This window comes from Grampus griseus (assembly GCF_964374135.1).
Source record: "Grampus griseus genome assembly, chromosome: 5".
NCBI lineage: Eukaryota > Metazoa > Chordata > Mammalia > Artiodactyla > Delphinidae > Grampus > Grampus griseus.
Window position 1 is genome coordinate 25,126,795 of NC_138998.1, and position 26,638 is coordinate 25,153,432.

The window sequence follows — 26,638 nt, forward strand, 5'->3', positions numbered from 1 at the left end:
AGTGAACATCTGCCATCTCATATAGGTATAAAATTAAAGAAATAAAAAATAAAAATGTCTTTCCTGTGATGAGAACTCTTAGGATTTACTCTTAATAACTTTCATATATAACATACATCAGTGTTACTCTATCATGTTCTACATTACATCTCACCTTTTTCTTAAATAAGACATCCAGTGTAATATAACCTTTCCTTAGACTATTAGGACAGTGGTTCTCAGTTCTTGGTGTGCATCAGAATCACCTGTGGTCTGTTGAATAAACTGTAATTGCCTACTAAGTCAGAAACTCCAGGATTGAAAACTGTCACTTTAGGGTCGTTATTTGAACTTAAGTTCAGTGTTCCACAAAAGCCACTCTACTGAATATCGTATTAATGTCACACTATGTTAAAACAAGACACGTAATCTCAGAGGCTGTTGAGTTCTGTAAGATAGTTACTATTTTAGATAAAACCTTGTCATCAGTGCTTTTTAAAATTTACTTTTGATTCTGAGATTTTTGAATTGCTTTTGTCAATTGTGTTTTCATCTCTTTTCTCCTGTTAGGTCGTCTGCTTTCAATACAATAGTTTTCTGTTTCTCCAGTTCCTAGTTGCTTTCTCTGATTTGCTGTGCACTGAGAAACTACTTGGCCAGATGTGTTAGAATTCAGTCTAAAATAAAAGTGAATAGGTTCTGAGTGAGGACCTTGGGGCTGTATAAAAGAATGTGTGTTTTCTTGCATTGACACTAGCTCTGCTTTAGTTCCTTGGTGGCCTTTGTAGTTTACTTCTCACATCTTAACTGTTTTGAACAGATACGATCATGTCTGAGGAACTGCTATATCATATAGACATATATGGCGAGATGGTCTTTTCTCTCTAATGGAAATTATGGCTCATACTGGTTTTTCTTCATGTATATCCTTGGAAAGGGCAGCAGCACACATTTTTTTTTTTTTTTTTTGAGGTACGCGGGCCTCTCACTGCTGTGGCTTCTCCCATTGCGGAGCACAGGCTCCGGACGCGCAGGCTCAGCGGCCTTGGCTCACGGGTCCAGCCGCTCCGCGGCATGTGGGATCTTCCCGGACCGGGGCACGAACCCGTGTCCCCTGCATTGGCAGGCGGACTCTCAACCACTGTGCCACCAGGGAAGCCCAGCACAAGTTTTTTTAACCATATATTTAGCACTATTTAAGGCCTTAAAATGGAACTATTCATTAGTTATGAGTGGTGGCACCTATGTATTGCAAATAATATAAAAAACAAGGTTCTTTTTATTCTTTATAAGAGAGAAAACTCTAAAGAGCACATATAAAAGTACCAGATTAAATTCTTTGGTATAGCCACTGATTCGACTTTCCCCTTCTACATTTGGTTCAGTGGCCTTTTTTCCTAGTGCTTTTTATTATTCTCTTTCTATTCTTTAATATAATTTTTCTATAATGAATCCCGTTCCCTCTCCCTAATCAAGCCACAAAAATTACTACGTGTGGTTTTCTTTTGTTGTTGTTGACCTTACAAATGTTATTTTCCTCCAAATTTATGTGTTTTTCTGTAATGCTGCGAAAAGTCTTCGGTTCCCTTTCCCCAAGTGCTGAGCTTCAAAAAGCCAGCTCTCAACCCAAAGTAATCTTCTTCATCTCTTTAATGTCTTATATGTTGATTTAGTATCATATGTAATTATTTGTATTACTGTTCCTCAGGGATATGGAGTGAGAGAGAGTGAAAGAGAGAGAGAGAGAGAGAGAGAGAGATAAAACACACACACACATAGTCCCACATAGATAAATACCACCTTTTTATCCTCATCTTACACTTGACAGTACAACCTTCAGTATGTTTTACACAGCTATTCCTTCGTCAGGTTCATTTGCGAGAGCAAGTCAGTTTCTGAAGAAATTTTTTGTTGGTTAAAGATCCATTGAAGTATTCTCATTGGTTTTTTTCCCTGTGTTCTGATCCACTGGACTTGTTTGCAAAGAGCTTGTGGAAGGAGCTGCGAAAGCCCCCTTTCTGGTCTTGCCGGAGGTTTTGATCCTGAAAGATGTTTGCTCGCTTTCTTTTTCTCCCTTTGGACAGAATATGGTGGTGTCTTCTAAATGCATCTCTTCCAAATAGGGAAGGGGGACCTATTTGGGATCTCTTGGGTGGAAAGAAGGTCCTGGATGTGTGATGGGCAATGGCAATAGCTGGCATATGTTTTACTGTATTCCTGTCTTAAATGACTAAGATTTAGCACAGTGGTGTTTCACTGTTCCTTTGTGCTCATGTAATCTTAAGACCTTTTTTTAAAAATTCTGTTGGAATACAGTTAAAACCCTTTTATTTAGAATAAACTAATAATTTATAATAATATAATTTAAACTATAATAAGCTAATAAAAATCAATATAATATCTGTACTGCTTCAGTGATGTTTATGAAGTTGTTTGTTCAACAATTGTTTTTAAATTACTTTATTTATTTATTTAGTTTTGGCTGTGTTGGGTCTTTGTTGCCACGTGCAGGCTTTCTCTAGTTGTGGCTAGCGGGGGCTACTCTTTGTTGCGGTGTGCAGGCTTCTCATTGCGGTGGCTTCTCTTGTTGCGGAGCACGGGCTCTAGGCACGCAGGCTTCAGTAGTTGTGGCACACAGGCTCAGTAGTAGTGGCTCACAGGCTCTATAGCACAGGCTGAGTAGTTGTGGCGCACAGGCTAACTTGCTCCGCGGCATGTGGAATTTTCCCGGACCAGGGCTCGAACCTGTGTCCCCGGCATTGGCAGGCAGATTCTTAACCACTGCGCCAACAAATATTTTGATGTGATAAATGTTGGTATGTTCTAGGCATTGGCAAGAATAATAAGATAGATAAGTCTCTGCCCGTTAAAGAGCTTATATTTGGGATGGGGGAGCAATAAACAAAATAAGATAATTTTAGATTGTGATAGGTGGTATGTAGAAAACTAAGAAGGACGATTTGTAGAGTATTGGAAGGATGGTGGCTACCTTAGAAAGGCCTTTCTAAGGGGGTGACATTTGAATGCAAGGAAGACAGGCATGTAAATACCCTCAGGGAGCCAGGGGTTCTAGGCAGAAGGAATGGCAAATGCAGAGCTTCTAAGTGAGGAACGAGGTTGTTGTATTTGGGGAAGCACAGTGGCTTGGAGAGAGTGAGAAAGTCAAAGAGTGATGTGGGATGGGGATGGAGACGTAGGCAAGAGTCAGAACATGAAAAGCCTTGTAGGTCATGGTAGAGAATCTGGTTTTTATTCTAAACAGGGTTTTAAGTAGGGAAGTGACATGATCTAATTTACACTGACTGCTGAGGGGGAAATGGACTCTGAGAAGACAAGAACAGAAGCAGGAAAATCAGTTAGAAGGCTGTTGCAGGGCGCACTGGCCTGTCAGTGGAGATGGAAGAAAAAAATGGATAAATTTTGGAAATAGAATCAACAGGATTTATTGATAGATTAGATGAAGGGAAGAGAGAAATAAAAGATGGCTTCTGTTTTTTTGCAGTGAGAGCTGGGTGAATGTTGATGGCATTTAGACTTACTGTACTTAGGAGTAGGTTTGGGGAGGAATTGAGTTTTGTTTTGGACATATGAAGTTTGATAAGTTTATTAGTTATCTAAGTGATCATATCATTAGTGTATAAGTAGTATCATCAGCTTGTAATTCGTCACAGGCCTGGATGACATAACCCAGGGTGGGGAGAGAGTGAAGATCTGTAAGTGATCAACAATTATTTCCCATTCAACAACCCCCCCAACACACACACAATGAATACATATGTACAGGAAAGTGGGGTTTGGGGTTTTTTTCCTAAATTATTTTACTAAATTACTAAATTATTTTGCTGATTTAAACATTCTAGTTAACTTATTTGAATGGGAAATGAGGTTTTTATTGTATATTTTATATAATTTCTTATGTAAATGGAATACATTTATTATAACTTATACCTGGAGTATACTGTTATACTACAAATTTGAGTTTTATATTACTTTTGTAAATAAATATAAATTATTATGGGAAAATATAAAAAGACAGATTGTGGATTCTAGTTAAGTGCCTGGAAAAATAAATACTTTTTATTCCTTGGGAGTAATTCTTTTAAATACTTCATATGAATATGAAATTATGAATACTTCAAATGAAATAAAATACAGCATGCTTTTCAAACTGTGCTGTATTAATAGTTTTATTTTCTTAAATATCAAAAAAATATTCAATTTGGTTTTATTTGGCAAGGGATGCTTCCTACTGGTTCTTTTTTTTTTTTGATTTAGGGACTAATAGAGATGATAGTGTGTACATCCTGTGGCCAAATTTTGGTGTTATTTGGAAAGAGGGTCTTGGTGTTTCAGAGAGCTCAGGTTTTAGGAAAATGTGTAAACTCTACTTATTTAAGGTTTAGAGGGCTTCCCTGGTGGCGCAGGGGTTCAGAGTCCGCCTGCCGATGCAGGGGACACGGGTTCGTGCCCCGGTCCGGGAGGATCCCACATGCTGCGGAGCGGCTGGGCCCGTGAGCCATGGCCGCTGAGCCTGCGCGTCCGGAGCCTGTGCTCCGCAACGGGAGAGGCCACAACAGTGAGAGGCCCGCGTACCGCAAAAAAAAAAAAAAAAAAGATTTAGATAGGGAGCTTCCAGTTTGAGATGATGGGCTGAACACCCATTTTTAATCCCCAGCCCCTAAGATCGTAATAAAATTTTTTGTGTAAAAAAATAATAAAAAATAAATCTCTTAAATTGCCGTAAAACATGATAGAGGTGTAGATTTTCCAAGGACTTGAAGGTGAAAGCTGGTGTGATTATAATGATGACAAGTGAAAGTAGAGAAATCCACATCCCAAAATATGCATGGGAGAAGTCAGATTTGGAAGCTGCTCTCGCCTGCACTGACATGGAGAGGCCCCAGGGTCAGAGTTGACAGGTATTAAAAAACAAGAAGGAATTGGCAGGGGAGGTGCTGAGGGCAATGAAATGAAAACTATCCAAGGAACACCTGGGCCAGTGGAACCTTCTCAACCCTCCAGATCCACTGTCCCTACCATACTGTCTCCACACACATGAAAATTACGTGTTGTGGCATATATTAGTACTTCATTCCTTTTTATTGCCCAATTATATAACATTGTATGGATATACCACATTTTGTCTATATTTGTTCATTGATGATGGACATTTGAGTTGTTTTTACTTCTTGGCTATTATAACTACTGCTATGAACATTTGTGAACAAGTTTTTATGTGGATATAAGTTCTCATTTCTCTTGGATTATATACTTAGGAGTGGAGGTGCTAACATACAGTTTCTAGAGTGGCTGTACTATTTTACATTCCCACCAGCAATAGGTTGCAGTTTCTCCACATCCTTGCCAATACTTATTCTCCATCTTTTTTTATTATAGCCATACTTGTAGATGTGAAATTGTATCTTTTTTTTTTTTTTTTTGCGGTACGCGAGCCTCTCACTGTTGTGGCCTCTCCCGTTGTGGAGCACAGGCTCCGGACGCGCAGTCTCAGCGGCCATGGCTCACGGGCCCAGCCTCTCCGCGGCATGTGGGATCTTCTCAGACCGGGCACGAACCCGGGACCCCTGCATCAGCAGGCGGACTCTCAACTACTGTGCCACCAGGGAAGCCCCTCATTTTGGTTTTGATTTGCATTTCCCTAATGGTTAGTGATGTTGAGCACCTTTTCATATCTTGTTTTCTTTTTATTGAAGTATAGCTGATTTATAATGTTGTGCTGATCTCTGCTGTACAGCAGAGTGACTCAGTTATACACGTATAGACATTCTCTTTTTTACATTCTTTTCCATTATGGTTTATCACAGAATATTGAATATAGTTCCCTGTGCTATACAGTAGGACCTTGTTGTTTATCCATCCTGTATATAATAGTTTACATCTGCTAATCCCAAACTCCCACTCTGTCCCTCTCCCACCCCCTCCCCCTTGGCAACTCTGTTCTCTATATCTGTGAGTCTGTTTCTGTTTTGTACATAGATTCATTTGTGCCATATTTCAGATTCCACATACAAGTGATACCATGTGGTATCTGTTTTTCTCTTTCTGATTTGCTTCACTTAGTATGATAATCTCTAGTTACATCCATGTTGCTCTAAGTGGCATTATTTCATTCTTTTTTGTGGCTGAGTAATATTCCATTGTATATATGTACCACATCTTTATCCATTCATCTGTTGCTGGACATTTAGGTTGTTTCCATGTTTTGGCTATTGTGAATAGTGCTGCTGTGAACATAGGGGTGCATGTATCTTTTTGAATTATAGTTTTGTCTGGGTATATGCCCAGGAGTGGGATTGCTGGATCATATGGTAATTCTATTTTTAGTTTTCTGAGGAACCTCCATACTGTTCTCCATAGTGGCTGCGCCAGCTTACATTCCCACCAACAGTGCATGAGGGTTTTCTTTTCTCCACACCCTCTCTGGCATTTGCTATTTGTAGACTTTTTAATGATGGCCCTACTTTTTTAAAGATTTATTTATTTATTTATTATTTAATTTATTTATTTTTGGCTGTGTTGGGTCTTAGTTGTGGCACATGGGATCTTCACTGAGGCATGCGGGATCATTCCTTGTGGTGCGCGGGCTCTTCGTTTTGGCGCGCAGACTTCTCTCTAGTTGTAGTTTTCTCTTCTCTAGTTGTGGCATGCAGGTTCCAGGGTGCGTGGGCTCTGTAGTTGTGGCACACGGGCTTAGTTGCTCCGTGGCATGTGCGATCTTAGTTCCCTGACCAGGGATCGGACCTGCTTGCCCTGCATTATAAGGCAGATTCTTTACTACTGGACCACCAGGGAAGTCCCAGTGATGGCCATTCTGACTGGTGTGAGGTGGGTACCTTATTATTGTTTTGATTTGCATTTCTCTAATAATTAGTGATGTTGAACATCTTTTCTTGGGGCTACTGGCCATCTGTATGTCTTCTTTGGAGAAATGTCTATTAAGATCTTATGCCCATTTTTTGATTGGGTTGTTTGTTTTTTTGTTGTTGAGTTGTATGAGCTGTTTGTATTATTTTGGAAGTTAATCCCTTGTCTGTTGCATCATTTGCAAATATTTTCTCCCAGTCTGTAGGTTGTCTTTTTGTTTTTGTGTGTGTGTGTGTGGTTTCCTTTGCTGTGCAAAACCTTCTAAGTTTGATCAGATCCCATTTGTTTATTTTGTTTTTATTTCTATTGCCTTGGGAGACTGACCTAAGGAAACATTGGTATGATTTATGTCAGAGCATGTTTTGCCTATGCTCTCTTCTAGGAGTTTTATGGTGTCATGTCTTATGTTTAAGTCTTTAAGCCATTTTGAATTTCTTTTGTGCATGATGTGAAGGTGTGTTCTAACTTTATTGATTTACATGCAGCTGTCCCAAGTCTTTTTTTTTATTTTACTAGTATAAATATCTTATAAATAATTTCTGGCAGTTTCTAACCAATGAAATATATTGCATAATAAACCACCTCACATCTTCCAGGAAGAAAAAAACACTAAATTTCAATAGTAATGACATCACCCACTGAATTAGGACACAATTGAAATTTGCTTTAAATATTTCTTTGGGGAAGGGGATACACACTTCTACTCAATTAAGAGAAACATTTTTACAGTTCGGAGGTCTTTTGTGTTTTTTTTTTTTTTTTTTTTTTTATCATGCCATGAATTCATAGGGACTGGGTTCTGGCAGCTCAGACTCCTTTCCATTGGTTCTCACAAAGTGTGCATCTCTAGGTGGAGCAGGCTGGTGCTTCAATTGAACCCAAGTCCCTTTCTCTTTGGCTTTTTTCTTTTTCTGATCATTTTCCTTCACACATTTCAGGCAGCCATCTTAGCTCTTAGAGTGCTTAATTTGCTTCATAATCTCTTTGCAGGAGTCTTGCCTTTAACTTGTTTGTTTACAACAGTGCCAACAGCAGCTGGGTGACATTGTAGACTCTTCTGGTAGCATTTGTGGGGTGTTCCCTTTTGAACAGTGCCCATTCCCTTGATGTCTACAATATCATCTTTCTTGTAGATTGGCATATTTGTAGCCAAAGGAACAACTCCATGTTTTCTAAAAGGCCTAGAGAACATATAGCGGGTACTCCTCCATCCCTTTTGTGTTGATCATTTTGATGAATTACTAGAAGATGGCATTCTTGCTGAAAGGAAGTCTAAATATGTTCCTTGAAAAACTCTATTCCGATCTTTTGGGTTGTTGTTGTTGTTTTTCCTATTGAGTTGTAAGAATTCTTTATGGATTATAGATACAAGACCCTTATCTGATACATGATTTGCAAAAATATTCTCCTATTCTATGGATTGTTTTTTCACCTACTTGAAGCACAGAAGTTTTAAATTTTGATTATGTTTATCTGTTGGGTTTTTTTTTTCTTCTTGTGTTACTTATGCTTTTGGTGTCCTATCTTATTTAAAAAAAAAATTGTCAAATCCAAGATCACAAAGACTTAACGCTTATATTTTCTTCTAAGAGTTTTATGGCTTTGCTCTTACATTTAGATCTTTGATCCATCTTGAGTTAATTTTTGTCACATGTGACATTATAAGGTTAATTTGTCTAATGTAACCCAAAAGCGTATAGAAGATACGTGAAAATGTAGACATTTATTTTTATAACATTTTTCAACCATTTAAATTTTTAAAATAAGCCTGTTTTAAATTTATCATTTTAAATTATTAGCTAAATTAGAAAAGTTTAACTTTAAGTTTTTTTAAGTTTAACAAAGCTAAATTAACTTTGGGTTTTTTTGGCCGCACTGCGCAGCACATGCAACTTCCCCCACCAGGGATTGAACCTGCGTCCCCTGCAGTGGAAGCACGGAATCTTAACCACTAGACCGATAGGGAAGTCCTGAGTTATTTTGGTTTTAACCCTCATTTTGTGGTGGGGAAACAAGCATTCCTGAACTATTTTTGTCAAGAAAAGGCACATCTTTTCTGAATGTGGTGACAGTAGTAGTAAGCCAGATGTGACAATGGAAATAGTTTAAAGAATGAAGAACAATAAAGTTTGTTTTGCTCAGAAGCATGTTCCCTTGTATACTGAGTTTGGCTTTTTTCGAAATAATGATGAAATGCTAAAACCACAACATCTTATTTTATAGATATTCAGGCTCGTGAAGCCATCAACACTTAAGCACAAAAGACAACAAAACATAAATAAGTTCAAAAGCAAAAAAACCACTGAGAAAATAAATAAATTATTGTGCATCTGTTGCCACTATCCATCTGCAGAACTTTTTCACCATCCCATACTGCCACTCCTTACTGATTAAGCAATAACTCCCCACTTTCTCCTCTTCCAGTCTGCGGTAACCATAGTTTTACTTTCTGTCTCTATAAATTTGACTATTTTAGGTGCCTCATATAAGAGGAATCGTACAATATTTACCCTTTTGTGTCTGGCTTATTTCACTTATCATATCTTCAAGGTTCATTCATGTTGTATCAGAATTTCATTTTTTTAAAAGCTGAAGAATCTGTTATGTGCATGTACCACATTCTGTTTATTCATTCATCTATTGATAGATATTTGGGTTGGTTTCACCTTTTGGCTATTGTGAATATTGCTGGTATGAAAGTGGGTATACAAACATCTGTTTGAGACCCTACTTTAAATTTCTTTGGGTATATACCCTAACGTGGAATTGCTGGATCATATGGTAATTATATGCTCAGTTTTTTGTGGAACTACCATAGTATTTTCTACAATGGCTGCACCGTTTTACATTCCCACCAGCAGTGCATGAAGGCTCCAATTTTTCCACATCCTCCCAACACTTAACTGTTTTTTGTTGTTGTTTTTAATAATAGCCATCCTAATGTGTGTGAGTGGTGTCTCATTGTGGTTTTGATTTGCATTTCCCTAATGATTAGCGATGTTGATCGTCTTTTTATGTACTTACTGGCCATTTGTATATCTTCTTGGAAGAAACATCTTTTCAAGTCCTTTGTCCATTTTTGAGTTGAGTTGTTTTTGTTGTTGTTGAGTTCTTTATATAGCCTTTTACCTTTTAATGTTCTTTTACTAGAGGTGTTGTTCACTTAACTTTTAAAGAAGCGTTTATAGAATTGGTCGCAGAACCAAATCTCCTATCTGTGTACTGCAGGTATTAGCTATTCTAAATTCTGTTGAATTTTAATGTAGACATTGATTGGGTTTTGGCATGCTGCTCCACCAGCCTTCCAAAGATCAGGCTTAATTTCTTTTTTTAAAAAAGTTAATTAACTAATTTATTTATTTTTGGCTGCGTTGGGTCTTCGTTGCTGCGTGTGGGCTTTCTCTGGTTGCGGCGAGTGGGGTCTACTCTTCGTTGCGGTGCGCAGGCTTCTCATTGCGGTGGCTTCTCTTGTTGCGGAGCACAGGCTCTAGGTGCGCGGGCTTCAGTAGTTGTGGCACGTGGGCTCAGTAGTTGTGGCTCGCGGGCTCTAGAGCGCAGGCTCAGTAGTTGTGGCGCACGGGCTTAGTTGCTCTACGGCATGTGGGATCTTCCTGAACCAGTTTTATATGTGATGTATGATTTAATCCTCACAGCAAGATGGGTATTTATGTCTGTATTTTTCAGATCAAGGAAAACTGTGGGATCAGAGTTAAATGAAGTAAACTGCTGAAAATATATAGTTAATAAATAGTTTACCAGTGTTGATACTTAGCCACAGCTTTCTTCAAGTCTATCAATTCGTACACTGAACTAACTGTATAAAACTCATACTGTAGTCTTATATCTGTGTTTCGAGAATATGTTCATAAGCATTTAATAGTTGTTAAAAATCTAGTTATTCCTATCTAGTTTCTTCCTTTAAATATTATCCAGGTATGACTGTAGAGGGCAAATTAGTCAAGTGATCCCCCCAAAACTACTGTATGATTGTCTTATTACTCTCTTTTTAAAAAAGACCTAGAATTATATGAAAAACAACAACCCTGCTTCATCCCTGGCTTTTAAAAAGTATGTAAACACTGAGTTAAGGATTTTATTTACTTTAAGCCATTGTCCAATTCTTAACATAAATGTAAAATCCCACACACAACGTATTTCTTTCAAAATAACTCCTGTCTCTAGCAATTCTTAAGTATTTTGTTACCTAACTTGCACTAATTACGTAAATTTAGGTGTGACTAGCCATTTATGTCTGAATACACTAAACTCTAAGGACAGATCAGCATAGAGTGGGTTGTGTGGGGAAATGTATGTAGCAGACAGGAATTGATGAATTCTTTTGAGAAATGAAATTACTTAGTCCAATGACTGGTACACACTTAAATTCAGGGAGTGTATGCTCTTTACTACCATTAGCACCAGGTTATTAGGGTTATGTAGAAAGGTCACCAGGATGGCCATGTGGAGGAGGGATTGAAAGCCCTCGCCTCTACGCAGCACAAAGGAAAACAGTTATATGGCTCCAGTTATATTCTTTTTTTTTCCTTTTTAAAAAAAAAAACTTATTGAAATACAGTTGATTTACAGTATTAGTTTCAGGTGTACAGCAGAGTGATTCAATTATATATTGTTTGTGTCTGTATATATATATATATATTTTTCAGATTCTTTTCCCTTATAGGTTATTATAAGATATTGAGTATGGTTCCCTGTGCTATACAGTAGGTTCTTGTTGGTTATCTATTTTATATATAGTAGTGTGTATATTCTAACCCCAAACTCCTAGTTTATCCTCCTTCCCTCACGCTTCCCCTTCAGGAACCATAAGTTTGTTTTCTATGTCTGTGAGTATATTTCTGTTTTGTAAAAATAAGTTAATTTGTATCATTTTTTAAAATATTCTGCATATAAGCAATATCATATGATATTTGTCTTTCTCTTTCTGACTTCACTTAGTATGATAATCTCTTGGTCCATCCATGTTGTTGTAAGTGGCATTATTTCGTTCTTTTTTATGTCTAGTTATATTCTGAGAGAGATTATGAGGGCCTGAACTTACGGCAGTGGGAACAGAGAGAAGAGGTTGAATTTAAGAGCTCTTTAGGACAAGACTTAGATTAGATTTGACAGAATTAGACTGATTAGATAGAAAGGGAGATTAGGATGAATCTGTTGTTTCTGGCTCGGGTGATTGGGTGGATGGTGCCGTCACTCACCTAGATGAGAACTGGAGTAGGTTCAGGAGTTATGGATTGGACATGTTGAGTTCTCCTTTGTATTAATACGGTATTGTGATGTATAAGGACCCCTTCCTGAGAAGGCTGGGCTGAGTGGAGGAAACTGAGCCTAAGGACTAAATCTATGTAAATAACCGAGGATATGCTAGAACCATTATTTTTCTCTTCTTTTTTAAAAAACTCTTTATTTTGGAGAAATTTAAATATAGAAGTACATGATTCATATTATGAGCCTCCTATGTACCCGTCTCTGAACTTAAGCAATAATGGTGTATCTTGTTTTGTATATACCCCTTCTACATTATTTTATTTATTTTTTATTTTTGGCTGTGTCAGGTCTTAGTTGCGGCACACAGGAACTTTTGTTGCCGTGTGCGGGCTCTTCGTAGCAGTGCGTGGGTTTCTCTCTAGTTGTGGTGCATGGGCTCCAGAGCACACGGGCTCAGTGGTTGTGGTGCACAGCTCTCTAGTTGTGGTGTGCAGCCTCCAGAGCACATGGGCTCTGTAGTTGTGGCACGCAGGCTCTCTAGTTGTGGTGTATGGGCTTAGTTGCCCCACAGCATGTGGGATCTTAGTTCCCTGACCAGGGATCGAGCCCACGTCGCCTGCATTGGAAGATGGATTCTTAACCACTGGACCACCAGGGAAGTCCCTATCCCTTCTATATTATTTTAAAGCAAATCCAGGACATCCTATCATCTTCATCGTATCTCAGTATTTATTTCTAAAAAGACTCATTTTTAAACATATCATTATTATACCTAAGAAAATTAGCAGTAATTCCTTAATATCAAATATCTAGTAAGCATTCAGATTTCGAGTTGTTTCAAATGTCATGTTTTGTTTGTTTGCTTTTCTTAAAATTTTGTCAAATAAAATACAGATACAGAAAATCACCAAAAAGCAAATGTATAACTAATGAGTTACTTTAAGGCAAACACTCTTGTAACCATCACCAGATGAGGAAGTAGAACACCAGAAGCCCCTCCATATGCCCCCATCCCTTCTCTCCCCTATAAATAACCATTACCCTGATTTTTATAGTTATCACCTTCTTGCATGTTTAATTAGTTTTATCACCTAAATGTGCATCCTTTGGAACATTTTAGTCTTGCTCACTAAAAACAAAAGTTGATTGTGTTTTATATATAGAATTTTCCTCTGTCCCATTATTTTCCTATACTTTAGTTGTGGAAGGAACTAGGCCATTTGACCTATCAAATTTCCCACAGTCTAGATTTCGCTGGTTGCACACTCACGTGCATCTCAGTATGTTTCTCTGTTCCCTGTATTTCTGTAGTTTGGCAGTAAGATTCAGAGGCTTTATTAGACTGACGTTTGATCCTTTGGCTGGAATATAGATAGTAGTGTGTTCTTCCGTTAAAAGGCACGTAACATTTGATTATCTCTCTTTTTATGATGTGAACACCACTGATGCTTAGTGCTTGTATCTGTTAATTCATGGTGTGTGGCTGTTAGTGTTATTCTGTCACTTCTACTTCATTTACTACAGGCACTACTTTTATATAAAGACTCTTTTCCTCTTCTATAGTTTGTTTACCTGAAGGGACAGTTTATATAGGAAAGCAGAATAAAGCTTGATCCCCTCCCTTTACTGACCAGTTTTCAAGATGATGAGTTTGTTTCTGTCTTCCTCCAAAGGTGAACAAGTCTTCCCTTTAAAAAATATCATTATAGGGACTTCCCTGGTGGTCCAGTGGTTAAGACTCTGTGCTCCCAATGCAGGGGGCACAGGTTCGATCCCTGACTGGGGAACTAAGATCCCGCATGCCACACAATGTGGCCTAAAAATATCATTATAAGGCTTCCCTGGTGGCGCAGTGGTTGAGAGTCTGCCTGCTGATGCAGGGGACACGGGTTCGTGCCCCGGTCCGGGAAGATGCCACATGCTGCGGAGCAGCTAGGCCCGTGAGCCATGGCCGCTGAGCCTGCGCGTCCGGAGCCTGTGCTCCGCAACGGGAGAGGCCACAACAGTGAGAGGCCCGTGTACCGCAAAAAAAAAAAAAAAAATCATTATAAACTCATGAATGTAAACGTATTTGATGGGTTTCATACAATGCAATTGTCACTATTGAAACTTAAATTGTCCCGTCTTAGGTCTGTGGGAGCCTCTTCTATAATACTTGACTCATAAGTCCTTTTGATATGACCCTAGATGACGTTGATAGCTTGTTTGTTATCTGGTGTGGCAAGATGTTCCAAGTTCATCTTGTCCATTTCCTGCCCTGTACATGGAATCAGCCATTTCTCTAAGAAGCTCTGGTTTCCTTTAGGGTGAATTATATGTCAAGCTCCAGTTAGGGGCTAAGGATGCTCTCTGCTACCAGGTTGGTCATATTTTCTAGTCCTTTTAAATGGAGAGAGCTAAGGTACACACCCACAAAGATACAGTACTTCATGAGTTCATATTGATATTTCCAATTCAAATCTTATTAAACCTCTTCTCCATTACATCCCAATCCTCTTTTTTCCATTCCAAGAATCTTGATCTTTAAGGATGTTGGGGATGAGATGTTAGAATTAATGTATATGGTAATTACTCGTTGACTTTATCCCATAGTACATGCTCAATAGTCCCAAATAATAATACTAATATAACCATTAACATGATTATTGAAAACATTAAAAAAATTTTTTACATATGCTCTCTCCATTCTCTTCCCATTCTTCTAATGGTCATACATAATAGTCCCACAGTATTTGAGCATTTGCCTATTTAAATACTATACTCTCTGCCTCTTAGCCCTCATTTTGTCTCATGTCTACAGGTAACTATACATAAACACTCACAAGGCCTTTATGTCAATGTTTCTTTAGTCATTCTGATTGTCTAAGTCAGTTATGCTGGATACAAAAATCCTTGCCTCATACTTTCTTTCAAATTCTTAAATATATTAATTTTCTTCTAATGTAACAATTTGCTGTTGAAAAATAGGATACTCTCTTTTTCTAGATACCTAAAAAGTTCTTCTTTGAAATACAGCAGTTTTACTAGAATGTTTTGGTGTTTGTCATTCTAGGCTGATAGTCTCTTTTTCCTTTTATTTCATGAACACTTTCTTGACTTACTTAGCATTTAGTATTTATTCTGTTCCCTTGCCTTGATTTTCTTCTTCGATACTCTTATTGTCTATATATTCTTCGCCTCCCTCCAATATTTCTAATTTTCTCCTGAATATCACTCGTGGGAGTCATACGGGCTAGATTGTTGCAACCTCTTCAGTCTTTGTTGGCAGCCTCTTGCACTCAGCTGGTACTGAGAGGTCAGACTCCTTCTCATTTCAACTGCTGCTCTCAAATTGGCCTGTTGTGCTTTCTAGCAAATTCTTGTTGCCTATTTTGGGCTTATTCTGTTCTGAGTTCCATTAAATGCAGCCTCATTGAATATCCCTTTTTCTGCCCACGCAGACACTACTGTGTAGGCCTTTTGGCTATTGGTAGTTTGTATTCTGGCATTTGTTGAAGGTACTTTGTCATCTAGTTTTGTTGTAAATGTTGTCAAGGGGTTTAGGTTTTGCTGCCTAGTCGTTCCATCTGTTTTTATGTGGGGATTTGGAGAGTTTGAGAACTACGCTGCTACTGCTGTGTTCCCAGACTCCCCCGTAACTGGGGTGTGTGTGTGTGTGTGTTTACAGTCTGTATGAATCAGAATTTAAATAAATCGATGTCTTTTATAATCTGTAGATTCCCCCTCTGTATGTCTCTCACTCTTTCGCTCCTCTTTTCCCTTACAAATTATTAGTTGAAGAAACTCCATTATATGTCCTGAAGAGGAATCCTAAAGATTTTGCGTATCGCATCTCTCTTGTATAGTTTAACGTGTTCTTCTGTCCTCGGTATTTCCTTCAAACTGGTAGGTGGAGCTGGAGTCTTGAACAGATTCAGCTTCCATCATAGGTTGTACATTCAAAAAACAAACAAAACACTGGATGGGCCAACTCAAGGAAAGCAAACAATACAGAAACAGAAGCACTCCATTTGCAAAGTTGACATTGAAGAATAGGTAGTTCCATAGAAACAGAAAATAGAATAGTGGTTGCCAGGTACAGGGGGCAGGGAGGCTGAGGAATGACTGCTCATGGGTACAGAGTTTCCTTTTAGGATGAAGAAATTAGGTTGTGGTGGTGGTTGCACAACTTCTGAAAACCACTGAATTGTATACTTTAAAAAGATGAAGTTCATGGTACGTAAATGGTATTTCAATAAAGCTGTCATCTTGTAAAAGGAAGTTAGATTTGAAAAGGAAGAGGGTTACCTAATTCTCTGAGACTGGTAGGAAGGAGAGTTGGCATGGGTACACGTGCTGATAAGTTTGTAAGTGACCTCTCCCACTAGCTATAGACTAATATATTCAACTATCTATTGAATACACCCATTTGGATGTTCTATAGGCATGTCAAACTCAACATCATTGCTGCCCGATAGGATGTAATACAAGCCACATGTAAGTTTTAATTTTCCAGCAGCCAATTTAAAAAGTAGATGGAGGGCTTCCCTGGTGGCGCAGTGGTTGAGAGTCCGCTTGCCGATGCAGGGGACACGGGTTCGTGCCCCGGTCCGGGAAGATCCCACATGCCACGGAGCAGCTGGGCTCGTGAGCCATGGCTGCTGAGCCTGCATGTCCGGAGCCTGTGCTCCGCAACGGGAGAGGCCACAACAGTGAGAGGTCCGCGTACCGCAAAAAAAAAAAAAAAAAAAAAAAAGTAGATGGAAGTATGTGAAATTGATTTTATATCTTTTATTTAATCTAGGATATCTAAAATAATATATTTCAGCATGTAGTTATAAAAATTATACATGAGCTCTTTTACCTTCATTTCTCATGAAGGTCTTTGAAATGCAGTGTGTATTTCACACTGACAGCATACCCAATTCAGACTTGGCACATTCCAGGTGTTCAATAGACACATGTGGGTTACACCTAGAGTACTGGACAGTGCAAATGAGAAGGTTTAAAATGGAATTCATGAATTCATTCCTGTCTCCTTGATCTCAGTAAATGACCCCTCCTTTTAAGGATCATTGTCCTATTTCTTCTTCCTTACAATCCACATCGATCAATCATTTAGTTCCACTGATTTTTTTTTTTTTTTTTTTGGCTGCGTTGGGTCTTTGTTGCTGCGCGCGGGCTTTCTCTAGTTGCGGTGAGCGGGGCACTACTCTTCGTTGCGGTGCATGGGCTTCTCATTGTGGTGGCTTCTCTTGTTGTGGAGCACGGGCTCTAGGCATGTGGGCTTTAGTAGTTGTGCCTCCCGGGCTCAGTAGTTGCAGAGTGCGGGCTCTAGGGCATGGGGGCTTCAGTAGTTTGGCGTGCAGGCTCAGTAGTTGTGGCTCACGGGCTTAGTTGCTCCGCAGCATGTGGGATCTTCCCAGACCAGGGATCGAACCTGTGTCTCGTGCACTGGCAGGCAGATTCTTAACCACTGCGCCACCAGGGAAGCCCTCCACTAGTTTTTATCTTTAACATTTTTGCAAATCCATCTCTTCTTATCTGGTCCTACCAGTTTCCTGAAATTCAGCACTGCTTGCCTGGGCTATTACAGTAGCCTCTCAACAGGTCTTCCTGTTTCTGTTTCTGCCCTTCGTAAATTACTCTGCTGCCAGAATCTCTGCCTCACTGATAATTTCACCAGGCCACTCCCCTACTCAATACCATTTAGCGGCATCCCAGTATTTCAGTAGTAGTCTGTGACCACAGTGAGTACTACACAGATGATTGGGAGTGTGGGAAAAAGAAAGTAGACATCTGTCCTTATTCTTTTGAAAAGTACATTTAGCATATATTTCTTAATGGACATAACACAGTAGAACATGTAAATAACTTATAAACGAATATAATTATACTGATGGAATATGATAAAGTCTAGGTTCCTTTGCATAGCAAACTCCCCATTTCCCCTTTCCCTCCAGCCTCTGGCAGGCACCATTCTACTCTCCGCTTCTGTGAGTTTGACTATTTCAGATCCCTCATGTGAGTGGAATCATGCAATGTTTGTCCTTCTGTGACTGGGTCATTTCACTTAGCATGATGTCCTCCAGGTTCATCCATGTTGTCACATATGGCAGGGTTTTATTCTTTTTCAAGACTGAATAATATTCCAGTGTGTATGTGTGTATATATATATACATACACACACACCCCATATTTTCTTTATCCATTCATCCATCTATGAGTTTTCCATATCTTGACTATTGTGAATAAAGCTGCAATGAACATGACCGATATATCTCTTTGAGATCCTGATTTCAATTCTTTTGGGTATATACCCAGAAATGGGATTGCTGGATTATATGGTAGTTCTATTTTTAATTTTTTGAGGAACCTCCATATTTTTTTTCCATAGCAGCTGTACCATTTTTACATTCCCACCAACAATGTGCAAGGGTTCTATTGTAATTTCTCTACACTCTCACTAACACTTGTTATCTTTTTTTTTTTTTAATAATAGTCGTCCTGACAGGTGTGAGATCATATGTCATTGTGGTTTTGATTTGTGTTTCTCTTACGATTAGTGATGTTGAACACCTTTTCATATAGCTGTTGGCCATTTGTATGTTTTCTTTGGAGAAATGTCTATTCATGTCCTTTGCCTATTTTTTTAATTGTGTTATTTGTTTTGCTATTGAGTCGTAGATGTTTCTTAGATATTTTAGATATTAACCACATACTACATAAAGGGTTTGCAAATATTTTCTCCCATTCCATGGATTTCCTTTTCATTTTGTTGATTGTTTTCACTGATTCTTACTCCAGGAAGACTTCCTCCAGTTAGACTAGATATCCCTCTTCCCAATTCCCATAGAACATTGTGAATAACTCTGACTTGGCACTTACGTTATTATATTAGAATTATCTGTCATTATATGTCTGTTTTGTCTCTCTTCCGGCCTCAAGACTCATTGAGGGAAAGGATTTTGCCTCGGTTATCATTTTTGTACTTCTAGTCCCTAATACAGTTCCTATTATATAATTGGTACTCAGATATTAGTAGAACTAAACTGTGCCCCTGAAATTTTAATGATTAAGTTATCAAAGGTTAGACCTAGGCATTAACCTAACTTAAGATAACCGAAGATGTAGATTCGTTATTAATACCAATGACCTCTGATTGAAAATTGAGTAGATAACTGAACCTGAGAATAGTGGTATTTTTAATTTTAGGTGGAAAAAAAAAAGCTGTAGCATATATAGAATACAAAATGATAAGTATTGAGAATATAAACTCTGCAAGTGCAGCGTTTTTGTCTGTTGTTTTCACGGATCTTCTCCCAATGTGTAAAACAGTCCCTGGCACATAATAATAAGTAACTGGTCAGTAAATATTTATTGAATAAATGAGTGGGCATAGAAAAGCACTCTAGCTTTACACTTTATTAGGCTTTTAAGGCAAAAATTAAGTTTAAAACATTTCCTTATCTCTAATTCAATGAAAAATTGATCAAATTCCTGTCTTCTCACATTATTTTATGTTTTGTAAAGGAAATCTCTAAAGTATAATGGAGTATAATTTTTTTTTCTCTTTTAGCAAACGAAGCAAAAAAGGAGATAAAAATGGAAAAGGCTTGAGACATTTTTCAATGAAAGTGTGTGAGAAAGTTCAGCGGAAAGGCACAACATCATATAATGAAGTAGCTGATGAGCTGGTGTCCGAGTTCACCAATTCCAATAACCATCTGGCAGCCGATTCGGTAGGTAGATCATGCACTTGACATTGACTGTGATGAGTGATGCAGCGGTGTCCCTCTCTGGGTTGTCTGTGTCAATTCGGGGATTCGGACAAGCTAGGGAATCCCCAACTCCTCCTTTACTTGAGGGTTTCATAATTGTCTTGGGGAATTTTGTTGTTTTGATTTTTTGTTGTTTTGTCTTAGAAGGAATTCTTTTACTATTTATTTAAACATAAAGATGGACAAGTATTTTTTAAATGTCTTTGGGGGTTATTGAAGAAACATACTTTGTAAAAATATGCTTTTTATATTTGAATGACTTCAAATACATTGCTGAGCCTTTTAGTGTTTCTTCCATGTCTAAGTCAATAAGAAAATTGTATCTCGTTTTTAATTGAAAAAATACTACATGAACATGTTTATAAAAATTCACTTGTACCGAAGAGTATGTAATAAAAAATATCTCTCCTCTACCACAGACCCTAATCTGCCTCCCCAAAGGCACTCTTCACTATTACCAGATTCCTGAGTATCATTCCAGACATTCTATATGCATATATATATAATAAAATTTATTTCTTTTATTATTGTAAACACAAATGTGATTATGCTTTTGTATGCTTCATTTTATTTTAGTCATTTATTTTTAAAATTTATTTATTTATTTTTGGTTGCGTTGGGTCTTCGTTGCTGTGCGTGGGCTTTCTCTAGTTGTGAGCGGGAGCTACTCTTCGTTGCAGTGCACGGGCTTCTCATTGTGGTGGCTTCTCTTGTTGTGGAGCATGGGCTCTAGGCGTGTGGGCTTTAGTAGTTGTAGCACACGGGCTAAGTAGTTGTGGCGCACAGGCTTAGTTGCTCCACGGCATGTGGGATCTTCCCAGCCCAGGGCTCGAACCTGTGTCCCCTGCATTGACAGGCGGATTCTTAAGCACTGTGCCGCCAGGAAAGCCTGCATGCTTCAGTTTTAATTTTATTTTCTTAGCAATATTTATCTTAGAGCCTCTTTTTTTAGCACGTATAAATCATTCTCACTTTTTAAAAATAGAGATAAAATTACATGCAGGGAGGGAAATACACATGTCTTAAGTGTGCAATTAAATTATTTTTTCCTTATCTGTTGGGGAATAATTTACATACAATAAGATGTATTCATTTCAAGTGTAAAATTCAGTGAGTTTTGACACTTGTATGCACCTGTGTCATCACCACCATAATCAAGACACAAAACATTTACATCACTCCCAAAAGGTTCTTCCTGCCTTTGTCATCCATCCCTCCCTCTCCCTCCAGCTCCAGGCAACTGCTGATATGCTTTTTATCATTATAAATCAGTTTGCATTTTATTTAAATGTAGTCATACTATAGGTATTCCACAACAGTATTAAGTAATAGTAGTAACTGTAGTCATATTGAGTCTTTAATTCTTGACAGTAGAAATATTTGTAGTTTTGCAACCTTAATTATGATAAAGGTTTTATTTTGAGATGATAGTAACCATAACTTAATTTTTTAATGAATGTTTATTTCTTTTTTCTTAATTAAAACAATTAGGAATGGATGCTGAGTTTAATCAAACTCTGGATAGTTTCCTGGAATTTTAGGATTTTTACACTGGTATTAATGAATGAGATTGGTGAGGGTTGTTTTTTTACTTTTGCTTTTACCATCTTTGCTGTTTTTTTAATAACTTTTTTCCCTTTATTCTGCAGTTCACATGAGTCCCAGACTGGTTTCTCTTCTGGCTTTGTTATTCTTTCAGTGTCTTTGTCAATACAGACATTTCTCCCAGTAGCATATGCAGTTTGATCCCTATCCAGTGAGTACACATAGGCCTTCAAAGTTCCTGGTTCTCCAGCATCAGAACCTGGGTCCTCCTTTTTGACTGCACCCATGTCTGTCTGTGCTGGGACTCTGCCGCCTTGGTCCCATCACCCTTGAGGTATCCTTAGGCCAGGAACGCCAAACACATTAACGTGCCAAGTCTGAATAAATACGGGAACTACTTCGATCTTAGCGTTGAGAGTAGGGAAGCAGACTGTGTCTGAGTTCTGTTACAAAGAATGCTGTACGCGATTAGCAGCGTCTGCCTTGGCAACACTCACTAGACATGTCGGGAATGGAGTATTGGGAGGAGAGGCTACGAGCTGGCCCAGATTCAGAAAGGGACAAGGGGTATATTCCATCGTCACCTTAGGTAGTTGTTCTGCTGCCCAGGCTGCGTTGTCTCACGGGCCAGGTGGCTGGGGAGGGTGACTGAAGGCTCCCCAGGCTCTTGGTGGAAGAGCAGAAGCCCCAAGCTAGAGGGAGCTTGGCAGGGCAGCCCATGCAGGGCCCTAAGGGGGTGTACATGCTGCAGGCTGCCCTGGCATCAGCTCCTTGTCCTCTGGAGTCAGCCTCACGCAGGCAAAGGCAGCTGGATGGCTGTCAAAGAGGCAGATGCAGCTCAGGGGTGAAAACACTCTTCCATGGCACTTACCCAGAAACAACCTTAATCTCTGGATAAACTTGCAAAAATTCCCATTCCAGACTAAAATGGTTTACCTCCTGTGTGCTACCAAGAAATCAAAATAGAATAAAAGGACAGTCTTACTTTAATCAAGTCGGGAATGAGGGCACACTGCTTTGAAAAGCACTGTCTCAGCAGAAGACACAAGGGTGTGTGTAAAAGAATGTTTCTGGAAAATACCAAAGGCACCAAACATACCCCCATCTTTGCCTTCTGCTTCCCTTCCGTGCCACCCCATACCCTGGGGCAGGGAAGCTACTTTTCCCAGCTGACGCTGGGCATGTCACAGTGCTCCGTGAGCGTGTCCAGGTCTGTGTTGAGTCCTCTGCTCTCGGTTTGTGGGTTTGGGATGCTTTCTTCAGGGTCCTCTCCATTTGCTGCATCTCCTCCAAGGCCACCTGGGCCGAGGTCCACATTTCCAGGCCACACCTCTTCTCCTTGTTCTTTGTGCTCATTCCCATCGCTTCCAGGCGTTTTGCCTTGTCTTTGTCCTTTTTCTTCTGCTTGGTCATGCTGAGCTCTGCCGCACCTTTCAGCTTCAAGGGCCCCTTTTGGACCTGCTCGCAGGCCTCCATGGCGCCCGTCTGCAGTTCGGTACCATCTTCGCAATTTTGATTAGTAGTGTTATGCTGGCTTTATAAAATGAATTTAGAGGTTTTCTCTTTCTCTTTACTCTATCACAGATTTAATGGCATTGGATGTCTAGTTCTGTTCCCTGAAATTTTATAGAAATCACCTGAGATGCCATCTAGGCCTGGTGACTTGGTGGGGGGTAGAGTTTAGATAGCTTTTTCCATTTCTTTTTTGGTGATTAGTCTGTTTACAATTGCTTTCTCCATTAAGAGTCAGTTTGGTATTTTATGTTTTCTTAGAATATCCTCCATTTCATCCATGCTCTCAAAATTATTTGCAATTATATTTCCAAAATTAAAAAAACCCAAACATCTCTTAGATTTGTTTGTATCGACCTCCTGTTTTGCAGTTGATTTCTGTTTTTATCTGTATTTAATAGTCTGTTCTCTTTCCTGAAGTTACTTTTGTTATTTCTCTACCCTGCAGACTATGATATATACTTTATTTACTTTTATTATCTTTGTTTAGTAATGAAAGTCTTTGTGGCTGTGACTTTTCCATTTATTTATTTATGTATGTATGTATGTATGTATGTGGCTGCATTGGGTCTTAGTTGTGGCACGTGGGATCTTCGTTGTGGCATGTGGGGTCTTTCGTTGCGGTGTGCAGGCTCTTCATTGTGGCATGCTGGCTTCTCTCTAGTTGTGGCACGCAGGCTCCAGAGTGCGTGGGCTCAGTAGTTGCGGTGTGTGGGCTTAGTTGCCCTGCGGCATGTGGGCTCTTCGTTCCCTGACCAGAGATCGAACCCTGCATCCTCTGCATTGGGAGGCCGATTCTTAACCATTGGACCACCAGGGAAGTCCCGACTTTTCCTCTTGTGCATGGCTTTAGCCATATCCCATTGATTCCGATATGTTATTCTTTAGATATTCTATAACTTTGGTTTTAGTTTCCTCTTTGACCTAAGAATTGCATTAGAAAAGTTTCTTGTAGTTCCAGATGGTAGGAATTTTTGTTCATTGTCATGAATTTTTACCTTTATTACCTATGATCAGAAGTTGTGATTTGAACTTTTTCCTTTTTGGGGGGATTGCTTTGAGATTTTTCTTGTGAGCCATTATGTGGTGATCTCTTTTTCCTTTAATTTCCCTGGGCACTTGAAAAAAAAAGTGTATGACATTCTGATTTTCAGTGAGCTTCAGAGTTCTCTAAATGGTCTCCCAGCCCCCGTGTGACCCGGCCCAGCATTACCTCTCATCTCCTACTATCCACTCCCTCAGTTACTACACTCCAGCCACACATTTCGTGGATATGCTCCTAATCAAGCCATTGCACCTGCTGTTTCCTTTGCCTGGAATGCTCTTTGCTAGGGGTACATATGGTTTCCCTCTCCTCTCCACCGAATCTTCACTCAGCTGTCACTACGATGAGGCATTTCTTCCCAGCACTTCTCAACATCTAACATACATACATTTTTACTAACTACCCACCTCACTCCCGAATATAAGCAAGGGTTGGGTTTTTTTTCTGTTTATTCACTGCTTTTTTTTTTTTCTGATAATTTGGAAGGTTTGTAGTCTGTAGTTCAGGTTTTTTTTTTTTCAACTTTAAGTAACTTCAGTATTTTATTTCTTAAGTTATCACCTATAGACCAGTATCTGTTGATTATGGAGGGAAAAATAGATCAATATGCCTATTATTTACTCCCGTCTCCCAGTTTTCCCCTCTACCACAGGATTCGGATTGATTAGTGGCAGTTGTTAAAAGACTATTATTATTGTTGTTGTTTTTATGACTTTAAATGAATATATTGTGCCAAAATTGTTACTTAGTTCCTCTGCTTTGAATTCATGCCCCTTCCTGTATCAAAGAGGAGATCAGCAGACTTCCTTTGCTGCCTCCTTCTGATATTTGTGGTTTTATTATTATTATTTCTACAGTGTCAGGATTTCTAATATTTATATTCAGTTCTATAACTTAAATCTCCCATTTATTTAAGTTTAGTTCTATATTTAACTTGATTCAGTGCTCCACCATCCTTTATTTTCATGGATTGATTGGATTTGGTTCATATGACCCACCTGTGCACAGTGAGATAAGGGGCTTTTCCACAATGTAAGTTAACACAGTTTCCTTCATTAAGAAAGTCTTGCTAACCGCCCCTCCCCCCCCAAAAAAGTCAGCTGAACTAAACAGTGTGTATAGTGATCTGTGTGATTATATTTTGGTGCAAGTTCACTATTTCCATTGTATATTAGTAATAGTTCACGGATCAGCACTAGTGCATGGACCACATTTTGAGAAGCACGTTTACTAGAGCTTAAAACATGGATCCTTGGGCTTCCCTGGTGGTGCAGTGGTTGAGAGCCCGCCTGCCGATGCAGGGGACACGGGTTCGTGCCCCGGTCCGGGAAGATCCCACATGCCGCGGAGCAGCTGGGCCCGTGAGCCATGGCCACTGAGCCTGCGCGTCCGGAGCCTGTGCTCCGCAATGGGAGAGGCCACAACAGTGAGAGGCCCGCGTACGGCAAAAACAAAAACGCAAAAAAACATGGATCCTTGACTTTTCAAAGTCTGATATCCTCCTAGGCACTGCAAGGCCTTAGCCACTTTAACTTCATTATGCCTTTCTCATATATATACTATTATTGTCATGTATATTAGTTCTATATATATTCTAGACTCTACAAGATATTATGTTTTATACAGTGAGTATTGAGATTTACCTTTAGAGTTGGTCTTCATTCCATCCTACATCTCCAAGCTCCCATCTTAGATTATCTTTCTTTTACCTAAAGAAGGCCCTTCAGTATTGTTTAATTTAGATCTGTTGGTAACATAATCTTTATTTTTAAGATTGTTTTATGTTTTAGATTGCTTGAAAGTATCTAGTTCATCTTTACTTTTGAAGGATACTTTCACTGGGTGTGCAGTTCTTTCAGGTCTTTGAAGATACTATAATAATATTAATTAAATATTCTAATATCCTGTGACTGTATCTTAACCTTTAAAATTTATCACTCAATAAAAATATTTTTTAGCAGGCTTATGACCAGAAGAACATTAGGCGAAGAGTTTATGATGCTTTAAATGTGCTAATGGCAATGAACATAATTTCAAAGGAGAAAAAAGAAATCAAGTGGATTGGCTTGCCTACCAATTCTGCTCAGGAATGTCAGAACCTGGAGGTAAGTGAGGAAAATCTGTTTACAGATAGTAGTTTGCTTTCTTTTACATCAGAGACATTTTAATTTAGAGATATAATCACACAGTATTAAAATATTCCTAATTGTTCGTTCATGTATATTGTGCCTTTTTTTAGCAGATTCTTCTATGTAGAACTTTAGAACTGGAAGGAGATTTAGAGAGGTCTAGTCTGACTCATGTCCTGATGAAACCGAGGGACAGAGAAATTAAATGACTTGATTTTTACTGTTTCTTGGAGATCTTTATTTTATTCTAATTTCATTCTGAGCAGTCTACTAATAAATGTTTGGTGACTCGTGTGATAGAAATGCTATCTTATTTGATGAAATGCTGTATCCATCCAAAAAAATGGATCAAGTTGGCTGTTTATTTCTTGTATTTAACCTTTGACTCTAGAATCTGCAACAGAATGGTATGGTATTTCATTTAAATCCTTATTGGAATGTTCAGCTTACACGAATTTTTGGATGATGTATGCCAAAACATTGTTTATTCTGTTAGGTTTAATCATTAGACAGAATCTTTCCTAAGTGAGCATGTGTCCTGACATACTATTTCTAAA

The 26,638-nt window shown here is 38.8% G+C and overlaps 1 protein-coding gene and 2 pseudogenes across 9 annotated transcripts in view; 1 reads left to right on the forward strand and 2 right to left on the reverse strand.

Moving 5' to 3' along the window:
• The window catches only part of TFDP2 (transcription factor Dp-2), a 171,462-nt gene that overhangs the window by 122,900 nt on the left and 21,924 nt on the right, over window positions 1–26,638 (forward strand). For 6 of the 7 annotated variants that reach the window (XM_082654247.1, XM_082654249.1, XM_082654252.1 and 3 more), the window contains 2 exons: window positions 19,649–19,811; window positions 25,911–26,057. In XM_082654247.1, coding sequence (XP_082510373.1) covers window positions 19,649–19,811; window positions 25,911–26,057 — 310 coding nt within the window. The remainder of the gene's footprint in view (window positions 1–19,648; window positions 19,812–25,910; window positions 26,058–26,638) is intronic. The other variant, XM_082654248.1, reaches the window with a different exon arrangement.
• On the reverse strand, window positions 7,511–8,093 carry LOC309822444 (large ribosomal subunit protein eL21-like; annotated as a pseudogene). Its single transcript has one exon. The product of its transcript is annotated as a large ribosomal subunit protein eL21-like (transcript).
• On the reverse strand, window positions 22,552–22,871 carry LOC309822531 (protein FAM32A-like; annotated as a pseudogene). Its single transcript has one exon. The product of its transcript is annotated as a protein FAM32A-like (transcript).